The sequence below is a fragment of the Chelonus insularis genome, unplaced genomic scaffold (genome assembly GCF_013357705.1).
Source record: "Chelonus insularis isolate UGA/USDA-ARS -01 unplaced genomic scaffold, ASM1335770v1 scaffold_277_pilon, whole genome shotgun sequence".
NCBI classification, from domain to species: domain Eukaryota; kingdom Metazoa; phylum Arthropoda; class Insecta; order Hymenoptera; family Braconidae; genus Chelonus; species Chelonus insularis.
Window position 1 is genome coordinate 1,646,220 of NW_023276791.1, and position 19,523 is coordinate 1,665,742.

The 19,523-nt window shown below is 31.9% G+C and overlaps 1 protein-coding gene across 3 annotated transcripts in view; it reads right to left on the reverse strand.

Annotated features, from left to right (window-relative positions):
• Positions 1–19,523, reverse strand: part of Ubx (Ultrabithorax) — a 107,362-nt gene that overhangs the window by 68,220 nt on the left and 19,619 nt on the right. For 2 of the 3 annotated variants that reach the window (XM_035093626.1, XM_035093625.1), the window contains exon 2: positions 3,467–3,508. The exons of the other annotated variant lie outside the window; for it this stretch is intronic. In XM_035093626.1, the coding sequence (XP_034949517.1) occupies positions 3,467–3,508 (42 nt within the window). The remainder of the gene's footprint in view (positions 1–3,466; positions 3,509–19,523) is intronic. 3 annotated transcript variants of the gene reach the window in all.

Genomic DNA, 19,523 nt, shown 5'->3' on the forward strand with positions numbered 1-19,523 from the left:
TTAAGTAAAAGAATTTTTCTTCTTTCCGACTACTGTAATTCAGCTGAGGACTAGTGAGGGAATGATGGTAAATGAAAAAACGTGGTTTACCCCCAAACTTTTTTAGCTAAGAAAATCTACCCGGAAATCTGCTCATTCCACATGATACTCTTCATACTTTACCCTAACATCGGAACTCTATTTGAAATAATGGAGTTTCTTTTGATGATTTCTGGAAACTGATTGATTCAACACATTTTATCTCACATGAAAAAAAAAGTTATTTCCTTAATACAACATTTTTATAATATCAACGAAAAAATATATTCTTCTTATGATAATTTTTTCAAGTACAATTATCGTTAAAAAAATATCCATTATTGATATTATCTTAATTGAAAGTACTTTAAATACAATATTCTTATTTATGACTAGCTTCTGTGTAATTTGTTAAAATTTAATAAGTCTTCTTTATCCAAAAATAATTACTGTACATTGTACGGAGTTTGTGAAAATAATTCCACGATTTATTAGGCCTTTATATTTCCACCCTCACAAATGTTTATAGTTGACACGATACTTTTTATTCCAATTATATTTTAATGCAGACTCTTTGTGACATATTATTTGCACCTTATGAATGTCACTTAAATTATAATTTGGTAAGTCGACCACACCCCAATGTATTGTATTGGGTTCTTATATACACACTCCTATCCCTTGACGTATTTCTTCGGAGGTAGTCTCAGTGCTGAGAATTCTTGCGCATGTAGGGCGCGCGCGTTCAATGATATATTGTAGCTTAGATGTATTTACGATGCGGAAAGTAAAGAGAGGAAGAGAAAATAGAGGATAAGAGACAGCGTGGCTGGAGCTTGGAGATATAGCAAGATACGAATACTAAGGGGAGGGTTGATTTGGGTGGACGGGATGAAGTAGAAAAGAGGGTGGATGGATTCTGTTCACTTTCACGTCCCCCGCCGACGTCCAACGGCAGATGTACGACTCCCTTGCGCATAGCGAACAGCATAACTTTTATCTTATACCAGGTTCAGTGTGATCTTCGCGAGCTCCAACGTGAGATCCGAAGCGATATTACCTACGCGTTTTGTAGTAGTGGAAAATGGACGAGTTTCCTCTCTTTTCTCTTCTTCTTCTTGCTTCCCTGCTTTCTATCAAGCTCATTTCTCTTTAGCTACCCTCTAACGCGCAACAGAAGGATATACGTAAACGGTAAACGCAGCCATTTAACGCCTCAAGAAGCATTCAACTTCGCTTTTATCTCATTCGAATTTTAACCAAATCTATTCGCGAATCACCCTCTCTATCCTCCTCATAAAAGTCTGCTTTCTATTTATTCACTTATATGCATGAGTGAAGAAGTGAAAGAAATACCACCACGAAAAAAGTATCTCCTATATTATATTTCCATCGTAAAATTTACAAGTATATAAATGGTGAGAAACATTCCATTCCACTTTAACTCTACATTTTTATGTACACAAATAAACAGATGACGTTTATGAATTTTAAAAAAGATTAATTCGTATTTTTATTAACAAATATCTTTTCAGCTTTACTGATTGATATTAGCGAAATCTGTTTACTTTGATAATAAAAATATTTTATTTTATTGTTGCTCAATAATGATAAAGAAAGAGATTATTTTTATTTTCTCTGATCACAATTAGTAAGAATGACGATATAAAAGGGAAGCTGAGGTCATTGGATTGACCATTGGGGTAAAAGCTAACACGTAATTTATTAAAAAATTTGTACAACAGAGATTTCAGAATGGATTTTATGTGGAGAGTTACAAGATCTGAAGATAAATAATTGAATTCGTCAGACATAAAGCACTTCTATGAAATTAATATTAATATTCCGAGTCTCTAAAAATATTTATACACTGTGAAAACTACCAATACCATTACCTAAATAATTTATTTTGATTCCTAACAGAAAAATCGAATAAATTACCTCGTGAGAATGTATCTTTCAGTGACAGCATAAAAATATAATAGCATAATAAATATCTGAATATTCATAATTTAATAAATACTCTCATTTATCATAGACTTTAGAAAATAATTAATGAAGAAAATCCGATTCAAACTAATTCGAGAGAAACGTATGTGATTCTCAAAGAAAAAATTGTATCGCGATTTCAACCCTCATAGAAAGGAAAACGAGAAACGTACGTCAAAGTGTCGTTCATTCCGATTTTTACGGTAGTCCCAACGGCACTTGTCTCGTAAATCGTGAGGATACTCTTCTACCCCAAATGCCTTTTCCACAATTTTTAGATTGGTTTGGTTCGATATACTTTTAAAAGCCATCTATAGAGTAAGAGACAAATAGAACATGAGGAAGGACGGAAAGAAAAGGGATGAAGAGAATATCGATCAGAGGTCACAAAGCGAAATTACGTCGAACGTTTTTCGATTGCCTATATCGCGATGGGTGGTTATATCTGCCATACGTCGCGCACTCTCACCCGTAGAAAAGGGGGCGGCAACCGCAGCACGACTGTCCTCTCACTCGTTCTGTCGGTTGCCACAAAGGGGTGGAAAATGGGTGAGCTCCAGCTACGACTCCAATTCCCTAGCCTCGGATCGTCGCTGCTCTCTCCTCCCTTCGATAGCCAATATTTATTGATCATCCCCGAAGGCTTCGTCCTATGCAACGACGTTCCAATGTTCTTCTCCGCGTGGTATTCTTTCAAATGTTTTTGAGAAGAAAAAAAAAACGCGATAGCTCGAACTACTTGAGTTTTTCTCCAGTCGAGTGGAGTACAATACAATTGGACAGATGTTTAGCTCTCACTTCGTACCGACATTTAGCTCTCACTTCAACATTTTACATTTAAGTCAAGTATTTTTATCGAATCTAAAGTTGAAGAGATAGAAATTTTTATGATGAAGTCTTTACTTTTATTACATTTATGGACATTTATTTTCTCATCAAGATCATTACTAATAATTAAGAACGAAACTAAACAGTAAACATTTTTAACTTTTTTCCTTTTTTGTTGGTTTAAGTAAAAAAAGAATAGAAGATTAAATAGTCGGTTTACTTTTTAATTTTGTTTGTTATTCTAAAACTTACCCCATCTATTAAAACTTTTAAATGACATTTATTTGATATATTTAACAAGTTGCAATGAGAGTAGAGAATAAGCGTTTGTTTGAGCAAAAGTATAGTCGAAATAAATACGAAATATTTACTGCTGATTATAATAACCTTACGTGAAAGTGATGAAATCAATAAATTAGCATAATAATATTGCTACTTGTAGCAGAATAATATTGTTAGAAAGCAATAATCTATAGCATTTGATATAATATCAAAAAGATGACCAATAAATTTTGAAGATACAGTAAAATGAGATAAAATAATAATCGAAAAAGTAAACTAAATCTATGCATTTAAGCGCAACTAAAATATAAAATGAATGCAAAAATTATTAGTAAAAAGCAAAACTCACCTTGCAACCATGTCCAATGCGGCTTAGCGATATCGTCCTTACCTGAAACATAAAAAAATCATCACGATTATTTATTGTCATGATAAAAAGACCAAATAAATACGACTATTTTTGCCTAATGATTCTTTCACTAATGCGGCATAAATAAAAAAGAGGAGCAAGAAAGAACGTAAAGCTGATCATTTTGTAGCAAGAAGTAAATTACATAACGAAGCTCTATCGTCTTGGTCGTTTGGAATGAAAGAAATACTCGGCGGTGCAAAAAAGCGCAGCGGAAAGGGTTGAACGGATGGTTGAATTCCCAAGATAAATCAAACCTCGGCGACTTAACGACCACGACGATCACGCGCCCGGCGGATAAAAACTCTTCGCGTCTCACAATGATATCCGCAATAGCAACGTCTAGAATTAAAATAGACCAGTCCTGTTTTCCTTCAAACAAGACTCTGGTGAGATATAGAATGAATTTTACACTGCAATGAAGCTATAGGTACATCTGTAGTTAGATATATAGAGATCGAATACCACATTGTGAAGCGTGATAACCCATCGTTGCTAGTATACGTTTGCATCCAACGGCCGCGGGCCACCAAATGATCCAGAACACCACTGGGAATTGGTACAGTAACGCAATAATAAGTATGTTGGTACGTGTTTGCATGTGGGAGAGTTCGTTAGTATGTATGGAGGCAACAGTGCAGCATAAACAGATCTCTATAACTAACCAACCTGATCTACGACCTGTTTAGTAGTTCTATATCAGCACCCAGGTCAAGCCCCATCGTGCAAATACCCTCATCGAAATCAACCCTCAGAACACTCCGTTTGCAATACGTATTTGAATTATTTCCATCACCATTATGCTCTTGCACGTGCTATGCTTTTAATAGCAACATATTTTTCGCACTTTTTATTGATGGAAATTATTGGAGAGTAGTAAAATAAAATTTCATAATTTGTTGTTGATAAAAAAAACTAGACTTGTACCTGGTTTTAAAAGGTACAAAAAAATATTATTGATGAATTACTTTTTTTGAAATTGTTTTTACTGATGATAGTATAATGGTAAAAAAGATAAATTACTCTATTACTTATTTTATATTTAACTGAACATCTTCAGAAAAAAATGGAAAATTGAGAATAAAATTTAATGGAGTAGAAAGTCAGATTGATTCAAAAATGGTTGGATCACTTGGTAATTCAAGTATCCATTTGAACTAATTACTTGATTCTCAATATAAAAATAGCCATTATTGAACACTTGAATGTTTTTCAATTTATAAAACTTGTTTCATTTTTATTTTATTTATATTTTGCTAATCAATATTAATTGGAAATTCCTTAAATTGCTTTACATTACATTTCATCATGAATAAAAGGAAATAAATTACCTATTAAGTATATTTTTAAAAATGATTATTAACAGCTATATTTATTCATATATAAATTAGAAAGTATTAATATTTAAAAAAATATTAAATTACTAAGAAGCTTCAATATTCCATTAACAAAATGACTTTGATATGAATTAAATAAATTTCTTCCTAACTTTAATAATATATTATTTAAAAAAAAAAAAAAAAAAAAAAAAAAATTTTTTTGTTTTAAAACTTCGCTATTTAAAATAAAAAAAATTTAATTTGAATATTAAAAAAATATCAACAATTGTGTTAATATCACAGTTGTTGTTTGATTGCAATATGCAGTTTCATGACTGCATTTATGATAAAAAAAACTTGCAATCTTTGAAAGCGCATCGACCTGCTATTTATCAGGCCAACACATCAACTGACATTTATATGGAATCAAAAATAAATAACGACAGAAGGGTAATTCAAGAGCTTGGGTTATTGGTTTCCGACTAACGTCCAGAAATCTGTAGAACGATGGCTCACGACGACGTGTTGGCGGTGACTGGTTATTAGATTATTGGCGGTATCGACAGCTCATGCGTTGCTTGGCGATATAGAATAGCCATAGGAGAAAATAGGAAGGGAATAGCTGCTGCAACCCGGCGCCGGGCCGATGGTGAATTCACGTACGCATGCTATATGTATTCGAATAGAGAAGGATGCGCGGGGTCAAGAGGAATCGATGAGGTATAGCGGGGGACAAAATGGGGAGAACGTGATAACGATAACGTACGATCAGCATTAGCTAGTAGCTTGCTTTAGCTGATGGATGTGCTAATTATCAGCAAGCAGGAGTTACAATGTTTCACGTTGCCAAATACTGCATCTAGCCTCTATATTTCCAACTTGAAAATCCAAAATTCCAGTGATTTTATGGTGAAAAAATGATGATAAAAAATTTTTCAGGGAAAAAATCAATAAAATTATAAATTAACTTTTTTTTATTTAATCGATTATTGACATATAATTATTCATTGCATGCACTCGGTGCTAAAATACATTGATAAACTTATAGAAGCTATAAATTTCATCAGTTTTATAAGCCAACATAAAACACAAAAAGTAAATAAAGAGTTTAATAATTATGAATGGGAAACTGTTTTATAAGCTTTAGGATTGTAATATTTCTTCAGAAAAAAAGCATTCACATTTATTCAATAAAATTTGTTTTTTTTTGTGAATATTAAAATACATTTAAAAAACATAAATTTTACAAAATAATTAAGAATACAATTTCAAAAAATTCCAAACGATTTTATTTCATTCAGCTGTGTATTTAAAAAGAATGTAAACATTTAAAAAAAAAAGCAAACGGAAAAATACCAATAACATTGAGATTTGAGATTCGTATTAAAGTGAAATTCGAAGCCATGTAAACTCATTGGAGGAATGGAAGCATCACCGATCAGGAAGTTCGAACAAGAGAAACGATGCAAGACTGCAATGGAGCTTGAGCTTATTTGTTTAATGAGAAACTCGGTAGCACTATAAAGCTCAAAGAAGAGGGAGTGAAACCTATTAAATTTATGCTTTTGGTTTACTCAGTCTGACGGATCGCAATGCCTCGCCGCACGTGCCTCGTCCACCTACTATCCCTCCCATCCTTCACCTTCTCTCTCATTCTCCTCGATGTTGGAGGCGTTTTCATGTACGTTTATGTTTATCCTATTGGTAGTCCAATGTAATCCAAATAACGGAGATATATATCTGAAGGGTTGTTTCAAGCTCGTCAGAGTGGTTGCTCTACCACTCATATCATTCATGGGACACTTGTCTGGCGCCTGTTTAGTGACAACAGTCAATGCAATATCAACACATAAACTTCACCAATTCAAAGCTTCCTATATGACAAAACCCTTATTTTTCTCCTTTAGTAGAATAATCTACCCTAACTCGTATGATTCTTTTAATGGAAATGTCGAATAAATTTGTCATGAAAGAAGTGCAGCATTTGTTCAGTTGTTCCTTTTTTTGGATCATTATGAAGTGGGTTTAACAAGAGACATTAGATATTTTACCCTTAATAATATACCCTTGTCATGAAAATTGATCCTCTAATAGATATAAGAGCATAATTGGAATCTTCTATTCTCTCTTACGTATATTTCTCTATTCAATTAGGTGGCTAACATATATTTCTTCAATGAATGAATCGCTATAGTACTTTCTGGAGGACATTTTAAGTGAATAATTATTTATTTAAATAATTATATACCTTCACAATGAATTTATTAATAAAAATCTTTTATTTATCTTCTAGAAAAAGTACTATTTTAGATTTCTATTTATTTATTACAATAATTATAAGCATTGAATTTATGACTGTTCAATATTATGATAATTTTTCTATAGATAAAAAACTTTTTAGAATAAATTATAGAAAATAGTTATTTTGTAAATAAAAACAAATGATAAATAAAAAAGATAATTGACCATAAATAACAAGACTACGTTGGGTAAATAATGTAGCAAGTAAGTTATACCGGACGAACTTTATTCCTGGGGGTAAAATAGAGCTGATAGAAGAAAGAAACCTGTGAAAAACTACCAAACTTTCACAAGGATGATGCGTTATCTTTCGCGGTTCTGCCACGAAGAAACAATTCTTGGACGACGTTAAACTTTATTCCCCACACCTTCGGATTCTTGGGGAAGGATAGTGCAGTTGTAGCACTCGGGAATACAGTCTTTAATGATTTAATATCACCAAGAAATACTACTTCTAATTTAGAATTGTGTGTTTCTCTAATTTATATCCGTTGTTTCTATCACCAATTATCTCATTCTTCACGCCCTTGATTTTGCGTAACAATTATTTCCTTCGTCCCTATGAAGGGCAAAGTGTTTTAATAGTCATGGTCGCGTTCTTGAAACACCTATTACTAAAACGTTCAGTTGCTCTAGTGTCTCAGAGATACTACAGCCCCTTCAATTGCACTCTCCTCCCAGTTTATCTGTATATTCGTCCTTTATCATGAAATTTATCGACGACAGACTTTGAATTTCGCTGGATTTATGCTTAATCGACCCTCCTGCACTTATCTAAGTCGATAGCCATCCCCTTAGTAAATCAAACCCTCCTAATTTTACGAAGAAGAAAATATTTGAATAATCTTTAAGAATTATCATGAAGATAGGATGATAATTTATACCAAGCAACGCAATCAGAAAATGGAGAAATGAATTGAGTTTACCAAAGCCATGAGTAAGAAGTCCTTTATAGAGTCACCATTATTTTGGTGCTTAATAAAAAAATGATTATGAAATTGTAAACGAAATTTTGGAAAGATTAATTTATATTCCGGAGGTCCACATTCTAAATAAGGTGGATTGTAAGTAAATTAAAGTTTAAGAAAGGATGCAATCTAGATCATTGATGCTGTATGGTCCAACACAATCATGTGAGCCCAATAATTTATAAACCAATGATATTTTTGTTATTAGAAGAGAATAGAATGCATTGAAAGCTTTCTAGGAGTTTCAAGATCTTATAAAAATAATTGTCGTGAATATAAATGCACTTTGGTAATTATCAAGTGTATTGCGTTAATGTACTTTTCTACTTGGCCTTCACCCATTTATAAATTCATTAGTTTACCAGAGACGTTTCAATGTTTTGCTGCACGTGCAACTTCAGAATCTTACTCACGCCTTGGCCATGTCGATTCTCAAACTGTTTACCACGAAGTCACGTCTCTTGTTCGAGAGTATGTTTACGCAACTTGACGAAGCACTTGCGGAAATGCGAAACTCAAATGGACTCTTATGTCACTTCAAGTGACGTGTGTTGGTAATAAGCGAGAAGTGGTATTTTGGCGAGTCATAATTCAACTTTTTGGTCAAATTTCTTAATTTGAAACTCACGTCATCATATTTTTATGTTTGATTCTCAATTTCGATCCTTTTATTATTATTTATAACATTTTTAAATCATGATTGCTTTTTCACGTACACTGAGAAAAATATAATATAAAAATTACCCTCACAATTTAAGATAAAAGTGAGCTTTTTAAATATAATTATTATTTAATCATCAGTGTATAATTATTAAGAAAATTGCAATTTTTAAAAAATTTTCAATGTTTGTTTTAATGAAAAAAACATTTATGCTTTACGTGATGAGAAGTTTAACATATTGATTAATATTAATTTGGTATTAATTTCAATTAAATTTATTTAATTAAATTGAATACATAGCAAATTACTATGAAATTGTTGAAAATAGAAATATTCAATTTACAGTAATTTTCTAAGTCTGTCTAAATATATTCATTTAGACAATTAATTTAATTATAATACAGAAAAATTCTTATCATGATAATCGATTACAAGTCATTTAAATAAATTCTTTACTCAATAAAATAATGAAAGATGTTTAAAATAAAATATTAATAATTTATAATTCATTAAAATTTCTTTAAATAAAATAGTGGTCAAAATGCATTTAAAAAAATGTTTAAACATAATTCATACGTTTTATTTAATACAGTAATTATTTAATCTAATGCATTCCTAGGAAAATTTATGAATAAAATGTCTTGTATGTTATGTGAAATAAAAGAAGGTATCTCAAGAAATTTTTTAGCCTCGTGCATTGGTCAATTGATTGCTACAAGGAATAAAGTAATGAAAAATGCAGTAAAGAAAATTAAAAATAGCAAATAAAAGTAAGTTTCTGATATAAAATTGGATGAGTATAGTAGCTGACACAGAGTTTCCGTCCAGAATCTGAAGTTAAGGCCACGTATAGTATTATGGTCGACAGAAAAGACCAGACGCCGTATGTCATCCAGATATATTCGGGGTCGATATAATTTTGGCACGCTATTTGTGCATTGCTTTATATACACATCTATATCTATGTACTAGCTCATACATGTGAGTAGAGTTGTACATTTCAGTATAAATATACATATATTTTATATTGAATACGTGTTGTTGTATACATACACTAACCACAGTATCACTAGTTACGTGGTGCACATGAAGAATTTGCTTATAGAGATAGCACTTTTATGTACCAAAGAAAGACGAAGAGGAAGAAAGCTCTATATTGTACGCAATAAACCATTGCAGTAAATAAAAGTTGGTTTACTTTACATTACATAGAAGTGAAGAGACGTCTGGTCCTCCATTGCACAATATACTTGAGCTACAGTGCAGGGAAAAAGTGGAAGTATATAAAAAGACTGCGCTCACCACAAACTCATACTTGGCTTTCTACCGCCTTCTACCACTTCCACCCTGTTTTTAGAAAGGGTTTATAAAAGTTGGAGACACTTGGAATATTTACGCATCATTGTAAAGCCTCATTCCACATTATTTACAGCAAATCTTTTTAAATATTTGCAAGATGTATTATTACCCTACTATTATTTATTATTCCAATTACTTCTTTAATAGTTTATCAAAACGTGAGATTCATTTTTATGAGAGTTTTAAAAGTTATATTGCAAGAAATTTGCTAGGTTTTGTTTTAATAATATTAATGCTTAATTACATTGATGGCAGCATCATCACTTGAATGTGCATTTGTAAATAATTTTTTTCTTTCAAGAAAAACCAATCAAGAATATTTTTGTAAAAAAATGTATAGTTGAAAAATATTCACACTTGTATAAAGTAATATTGGAAAATTGTCACTTTTGGTGAGTAATAAAATTGGAAAAGAAAAAAAATTTCTTCCAATATAAACACTAAAAAAATGTGCTATTTTCTAAATTAAAGTAAAAAAATATGAATTATCTTCAATAAATTTTTTTGAGTTTATTTGAACAGTAGAACTCAAGGTAAAAATATATCTCAACAAATATTTTCTTCTGAGTGGAAAGTCATATCAGAGAATTCACGATTATTATAGTGTATGAGTATTCAATTAGGCAAAAAATAATTTCATTTATATGATAATATCAAACGTTATGAAATGGCCACAAAGCGCATGCAGTAGAAGCATAATTACAGTGTAATTACAATGCATTTAATATTTATGTATTTGCTCATTAAAGCCGAAGGGACATGAACAAACGTGGCGTGCAACGTAAAAACATCAGAGTGCCATGGGTCAGTACAATGTTTATGCACGTTCGAGTCTACCTCATCGGGCATTCAGTAGTTCTTTTAGATTTGGAAATACGCCGTGTCGTCCGGTTGTGCTTCCTGGATGGCCAAAGCATACAGCAGAGAACAACGAATGAGCCAAGTGGAGAAGGGTGTAATTCCCTTGAAGTATTGTCCACGTTAGGTACCATTACACTCACATGCCCGTGGTGCAATTAGCAATGTAAATTCTGGGTTAGTTAGTTGGCATGTTCGCAAAGCTTGCCGTGGGGTGGGCCGTCGGGCCAGATAACGGACCTCCCAGGCGAGCGATCATCTCAACTGCAATGTTGATAACGCCTCGAACACCGATGCCTAACTTTTATTATTTTCATCGGCCATTATAAACTCACTATGTCTCGATCACGTGAGAGTTTTCATTATAATCATCAAAACTTCTCTCTCCGACCTAGTCCCAGGTATCACTTCGATACAGGATCCAACATTTTTCTCTGCCCCAAGGCAACTTCATTTTTATTTACGATTATCAATAAATCAACAGCATTTTTTGTACCAGAAAGAAAAAAGTTGAAGCATATTTTACTCAAACGACACAGTGTTGGAACTGATATTGGTATTAAGCCCAATATACGAGCAAACAGTTCCTTTCTCGATCGAAGTTACTTTCGTTGCAGCAGTGCATCGCGCTCCATATATCGTTCGTCGAACTCTTCGAACGGAGTCCAAGACACGATAGTCGATCACGGCACTTAAAACGAACAGAGATAAACCTGCACGAATTCAGCACGAGTTCGTTGTGGGACGAAAGTCGCTAACGAGGCACACACGGCGTCTCTTGCTCGCACGAGTGCTCGCAACTATCTCCACTCCTCCCGGAATTCCAACGGTTCTTCGTGCTTTGCTTTTTGATTCAAGAAGAAAAAGCTTTTTTCTTGACTTTATAGTATTGGAGCATTGTGAAACCTATTCAAAGACATGGCAGCCATACTACTCGTCAGGTATGGCCGTAGGGGTGGTTCTTTCCAAACCAAGACCTGCCCCCTTGGCCTTGCTCCCGTAAACACATCCTTCAGTAGCTTTTCAACCATCATGAATCATCGTATCCTATTTTTTGATTATGATATTTTGATTCTATGATGTTTTATGTCTTAATAAAATACAGTTAGGAGTTATTTCTCAGAAATGATCCTTATTTCAAACAAAAAATAATGATTTCATGAAGAGAAAATATTTTAAAGCTATTTATTATTAAAATAATTAAAAAAAAATTTTTTTTTTAGTCCAAATAATTCTTAAAAATTAAAATTACTTTATTTAACTATTTTACTTTTTTTTTAATAACAAAAAAATTTTTTAAATTAATAATTAAGGTCATTAATAATAAAAGAAATCAAGGAAATAAATTTAAAGATATCAAATTACTTTCTCTAATCATTGAAATCAAAATTAAATTACTAATTAAAATAATGAGCTCGAAATCTCGTTATTTTAATGAATTGATCTTCTAGTTAGTTCTATAAATCGACACCACACGACCACGAACACATATTTCTAACTTAAAGATATGCAAGTAATACAACTCAATGCAGAAATTTGAATAAATATTACATGCACCATCCATTTAAAATTATGAACTACTACTGTTCGTACGAGGTTTGTCATAATAATCATTTTGTCTTGATTTTACCAGTTACGTGACGTTTAACCGTAAAGTCATAAGAATTGTAGACGACAGATATGTTAAAGGGGAAAATGAAGCGATTCCCCGCGGTTTATAAGCGCTTTGACAATAATAAAATATTCCCTCTATTATATATAGTTATAGTGTCCCGTCATATCCATCGACCCTCGTGGCTAACAGTCACGCACAAGTGTGGTGTGCGATTTTACCTACATCACTTGACTGTTCGAGACTGAAGCAGTTCACTGGTTTATTCCACGATGGCGTTCGTGATACGGGACCTCATCTCAGGCCCTCTAAGGCCCTTTTTTAAATGCGAATTCCGCAGAGATCTAGTGATGGTTCATTTCTGAGGTGTTTTTATTTGTTACCTAACGAGCAAACTATTTTTTTTCTATTTTTATTTCAATGTAAAAATTTTTTTTACTCATTTTTTTACATTTAAAAATTATTTTTAATAATTTACTACAAACATGATAGTTTAAAAAATTTAATACATCATTTGATAAGTAGTCCAAGTCATTTAGAATTAGTTAAATACGTTGGTTGATTTGATTGATAATTTATCTGCGATTCCGCTGATGGTAAGAGTAGATAAAAAATTTATTAAGTGTAAATTATGAACTCTGTCCTTTAAAGGTCATTAGCACCGAATCGATAAACTCCACCATGTAAAATTTGGATAATAAAAATTTCATGATCTCCATGACCGTTTGCAAAAATAAACAATGGATTTGACTAGGGATAAATAAGAATGTGACATTTCCTCTACAATGAAAGTACATCTCATTTTGCTATAATGTCATAACTAAATGCTTTTGCGTATGAAACCATTCACTTTCCTCCTCAATAAAACACGATGAGAGAGATTAGACCGACATTCGGTGAAATGTTTTCCGGTCGTTGGATTATAATGGCCATGACCCAGAGTAGGGTCACGTAACGGCTGTTTTGTCAGAATTTATGATTTTTGTACTACTGAACAGTACTTAGATTTTTTTCAAACATTGTCATTAATACGACATTCATTGTAAAACGTCAAATTAAAAAATAAATCAGACTTAATCCTTTTAAAGGTTCCCATTAATGTCTGCATTAGAAGTAGTTTGAATATTTATTCATATGAAGTATGACAAAATTAGGCTTTAAAAAATGATATTATTTTTAGTTCTTCCACACGTTGTTCTCATGTTTAGAAGAAACCATAACTTTTTTCAAGACAGTGCGTGGCGTGACGCCACCCATCAATTCGTTAACTCACGCATACCTCACTTCATCCATCGTATTAGGAAGGAAAGAATATAATATCCCTACTCCAGTAACCTTCCTCAAATATTCTCCTCTTTATTTCATCTCGTGATTTCTCCCTCCCACACTTCATCTCTTTCTTCTCCCTTCTCTCTGCTTCATTTTCGCTGGCCTTTATTCATTGAAGCAAAAAACTACGCTACGAACTGGTAAATTTATTCAAACGAATGTGGAAAAGTATGGACATTTTTTCTGGCAGAATTACAGTGTCTGCAGCTTGAAAATGCATGCATATAATCCATACAAATTTTCATTCTGAATGAGAAAATATTTTTTAATTAATATTTAATCAATTTTATTATTCGTTAGTATTGTGTGAGGTTCATTTAGTTCCAATTTAAACCAATAATGCAAAAAAGAAAAATTCGCACCAAGAAATATTGCAAAAACAAATCCCAGTTATTCTCTTCATTATAAAATTGTTAAAAAAAGCTTTAAGAATGCATGAGTTTAAAAAAATTATTTTAAATTCAGAATTTGAAAAAAAAACTGTTAAAAATAACATTCAAACTTTTCAGATAATGAAGAAATAACTTGTACGTTAGAAAAAAAAAAGAATTGTTTTGTCTACGGAAATTCGTAAAATGACCTAGACGACTGGAGCTATATAATCTTTGAATGTAGTCCCGTTTATTTTATTTCAAGGACAAAGGTTGACTTCAGGACTGAACAATGCTCTGCCGACTTTAGCTCATAATTTACTATTATCCTCAATAAAACTTACCGAGGTCTGACAATGAGTGGTGTGAAAATTTCTTCTTACGCTTCTACGTTTTTCAATTATGCAAACTATGAAAATATACGATAAGAATTGTGCGTGTAAGAGTATATCTGCACATACGAGTAAATGATATACCCGGGCCTTATTCAAGCAACTCACAAATCATTCCGATGCATCATACTGCAATTACACGCTGAGAGTTCATTTAAATGTAATAAATAATCTACTGTCTACTCTATCTTACCAGGTATTTCCTTTTTTAAATAAATAATTCAAAAAACGGATAAACCAATAAATTAAAAAATCAACTCCAAAATGAAGGACATAAGAGAAATGAGTGGAAAACAATGGACCAAAATAAGATTTTTAAAAAACCGTTAGAAAAAAAAATAGAGGAAAATGTTTAAAGTTTTTAATATCACATCATATCAGCCAGTTAATCAGCACGACGCACCTCAATAAATAAGGGTTGCACGAAAGAAGTCGCCATAATTTATATACAAAGCAAATCGAGAAGTCCCGAGTGCAGTGATCGCGTGTTACCGGGTGCCTACCTTCCGTTCTCTTGAGCGTTTGTGTGGTATGCAAGAGTGGCCAAGCGCGTGCTGGATGTAACGTAAATTCTGTTGCCTTACACGTACATATAGAAGTACGGTAGAGTACGACGAATATCTGAACGACGCCCTCGACTTCACAGTGTCCGGTCGACCTCAGTAAACGACAACAGTACTTCGACGTATGTGACACCGGCGTGAAACAACACCACGATGGGAACCTAATTCCAGCTCCAGCAGGCGACCGGATTTCATGTAAATCAGCTTGAATAGAGAACAAAATTTTCCATACCAAGACACGTAAGTGCTCAGCGCGGGATTTAATAGTGACATATATAGGAGTATTTGTTTAACGTATGCATATTTGATGGCGATACAAGTTATGAAGTAGAATCTAGAGTCATCGTTTTTTAATTAGTAGACTACTGTGAGCAAGATTAAACTCTATTAATTCAAAACAATAGACTTAAATCTTTTTTTTTACAATTAACTAAGATTAGTAAATGTTTAACAATAAATATTAACAGTAAAACAAAATTATTTAAATTTTTAATAGATGTAGATTTAAAAAAATTAGTTTCAAATGAACAATAGAAGCTTAAAAAAATTGAATTGATGTAATTAACAAGCAACTACTGAATAAAAATAATTATCTATTATTATTTAAATAATGAAGGTATTTAAATAAGAAATTTAATTTCAATTACATTAAATTTACAATTGTAAATAAATGAATATTCAAATGTACTTTGATTAAACTCTTCACGAAGTTACGAACAGAAACAAAATAATTTATATTTTAAAGTTGACTGAAAGTAATTATTTATTGCTCTGATTCTCGAAGAATAAACAATATAAAAAATAATGGAAAGTGAAAGTTACGTCATGGCAATGCCTTTGAAATTAGTTAATAACTAGAGGCGTGAACCCTTGAGATAAATTCACTTAGAAGTGCGAAAGGGGAAACTTTATGCAAATTGAATGGCACATATATGGAAGACAGTGATCTGCTTCACACCGATAATACATCATTACAAAGATTATATGGTTCTCTTTCATCAGAAAGCCTTCTTCTTTAATTTGCTAAGCAGAATGTGAGTAGTAGGAGATAAAGAACAATTAATATAGTGATCAAGGGCACCGATGATGTGCCCTTGCAACTGCTGAGAACCGTCTTACTTTATTCATCAACATGAATCAAATATACTACTACATAGATAACAGACAATTCGAATATATGTAAACACGTGTTTGAGTGCTCATAATTAATGTAAACGTAGTAGTATAAATGTTACAGTAGATGAACACGTTAAGTATTTGAGTAACTAGAATTATTCATTCGTTCTCAACATGCCAACAACTATGATATGTGGATGAGAAGCTTTCAACACTATAAAATAATCTAGGTTTAATAGAAAAAAATTTTTTTTATTTGATCATTTGTGCTGCTGTCATTTGCTTTAATCATCGAAGCCATTTACCCATCAACGCATCATAAATTAGCAATTAATTTCATGATAAACAAGACAGAAATTTTTTAATTAAGTTTTCAAGATGTATTAGAATGAATGTTTTTAGAAAAAGTAAAATTGCAAAGATATTAAATGAAATCATTGGCGATAATTTATTTGTAAAAGCAATCAATAAATTGGAACCAATAATTAATTCAATCAACACTACTTCTGTAATTAAATTATTGGCATAAATAATTTTCTTACAAGAGCATCAATATGCTAATGCTCATTTGAATATAAAACTTCAATTCGTACTTGTACTTTTAATGATATCATTAATTGTTCAATTAAACACATTCTCATCAGCTTGTTTAATCAAACGTCAAATGAAAAATACTAGAACAAGTACATGTTTAACTACTTAAAAATCATCATCATCAATTTCAACACGCACGCAAATTATATATAAATACTATTTTATAAACTAATTAGTTTTTCGTAAACCTCACTCGTAAATTCACCCACAAACAATCATCTGTGATTCATAATAGTCAGCCAGCAGCTTTACACAAGCTGAATAAGTAATTAATTACTAAGCAATTAGAGTATAGCTAAGGATCCTCAAGACTTCCAAGCTGTCCACAGAAAATTTTAAGGATGTATTATTACTTTTATTGAATAGGATTTTTTTCGAGTCTAACTGGTTTTTAATATTCAGTTGTAACAAAATATATGCATAAAAATAGAAGAAGTCTTGAATTATATAGTGAGGAGCTGACGATTCAAGATCTAGAATTAGATAATACCGATGGAATTTTTGATTGCATAGATGCATTGTAGGAAATTCCACCTATATCAAATATTCCCGGGATCACGGCATGAGTACTATATAGTTCCGAATCCGGGGTGGTCCAGCAAGTTTGAACAAGAGGAATGCAACGTAACAGGAATAGTCCCTCTAGTCTCATTCTTATTATGATTGTTGTTATTATTTTCGAGCTGGTCGCGGCTGGGACTTATAACCTAATGGTGGCGGGAGGGCTCCATTTCGAGGTAAGAACGGAAAGGAGGCCGTCGTGGCGGTCCAGGGCGCCGAGGAGACCAAAAGAGGCTCTCCCTATCTTGTTCCCTTTCTCTATCTTTCTTATTCACTCACATGTGTGTGTAATGCCATGCATCATGCTTCGTTCCATCGAAAAGGCAAAGGCCACGGCAGGGATGCGTTACCTTGATCCTCTTTTCCTATATGTTGCTAAAAATGATCGAATATTTTTAACTCATTCTTCTTTTAATAATCACAATAAAGTACTTTGGTAATTAAATTATACTTTTCCCACAACATTAACTATTTATGTCTTTTTTAACATCTAATACAAGCATAATATTTTTTGCAAAGGTATTTGCCAGCTTGAAAATATTTTTAATATTTTATTTCATCAAATTTTAGAGCTAATAAATGATTAGAGTATAATTTTTCCCGAAATTTCTGATGGATGGATTTAGTTTAATGGGAAAAAATATTTAATTGGAGTATTAAAAGTTATTTAGGGTGAAATGATGACTATTATTTTATTTAATTAAATAATAGTGATAATTATTTACTGTTTGAATATTATTTTGTGGATTAACTTGGAAAATAGTTAATTGCAAAGGGTTTATTAGCAACAGAAATATTGCTAACGTAACATAATACAAACTGCAGTCGAGTAATGAGACGACCCCCGACTAGGAGAACTGGATATGTTACATATTTGTGCACATATGTACTTGCTTGTACTCTCAGACCTCGTATAAATCTGTATACGTACACACCTTTTTTAAATAAAAACTACTAGAAAACCAGTATATAAAAAAATTTTGTATAAATAGTTCAAAAAAATTATTTAAATATTTGTTCCAATAAACAACTTTTTCTTGATAAACATTTTTATGATTAAAAAAAAAATTTAAACATTAATAATTACATTTAAATATTAGTGTAAAAATATGTAAATACTAATTGAAGAAAATAATTTGTGTAAATTAAAAAAAAATATATTTAAAGTTTGTGTTCTGGGTTGGAATTAAATTTTTCATGATGCAGAGTTGCAATAAAGAAACTAATGTAACTCAAATAGCAATGAAATAAATATTATAAAAGATGTAAGAGTAGATATTATGCAATTATGTTTTACATAAATTATCACGCAAGTGTTCTAATTGTATTCAAATTAAGTAGCTTTTTTTTCAAGTAAAGTTTGAGTTTAGCTTGCCAAGTGTGGTGCTCAATGTCTTTAAGATTGTATACCTATACAAGAAAGTTTTCGAATCTTGGTCTTTTAAAAGCAAGACAATATAAATTACATCAAATTAGTGAAGTCTGAATTCAAATTAAATTCTGAAAAAAAATTGAAAATCATCAACTCAACCGTGAATACCCTTAAATCATAGCTGATATTAAACACGTGAGTTCAGAGTTAATCTGATCTATTAAATTTCCAAGTTATTACGATAAATGTTCTTCAATTCAGCGGCTTTCTTTGAAAATTTTCTTAAACACCAAAAATGAGTTCAATTAGATATTTCTTTCATGTCTCGATTTAGTATCATGATTGATAAATTAAATTTTGTTTTGAAAAAAATAAGAGAAAAATTGTGTTTTGACATACGAATAGAAATAAAAGTGATAAATAAAAAATATGCATCAACAATATCACGTATACTTCATCAATCACTTTAAATATCCGCCTTAACGAAGTAGGTATCAGTTTAAATGAGTTTAGCACGAGACCAGCCCTCGACACAGAAGCTCGTATTTCAGCCCCTCTTACGCGTCGCACGAGCAATGCCAAGTGTATAGGTAGACCGAAGAGGGGCATAAGAAAGAAAGA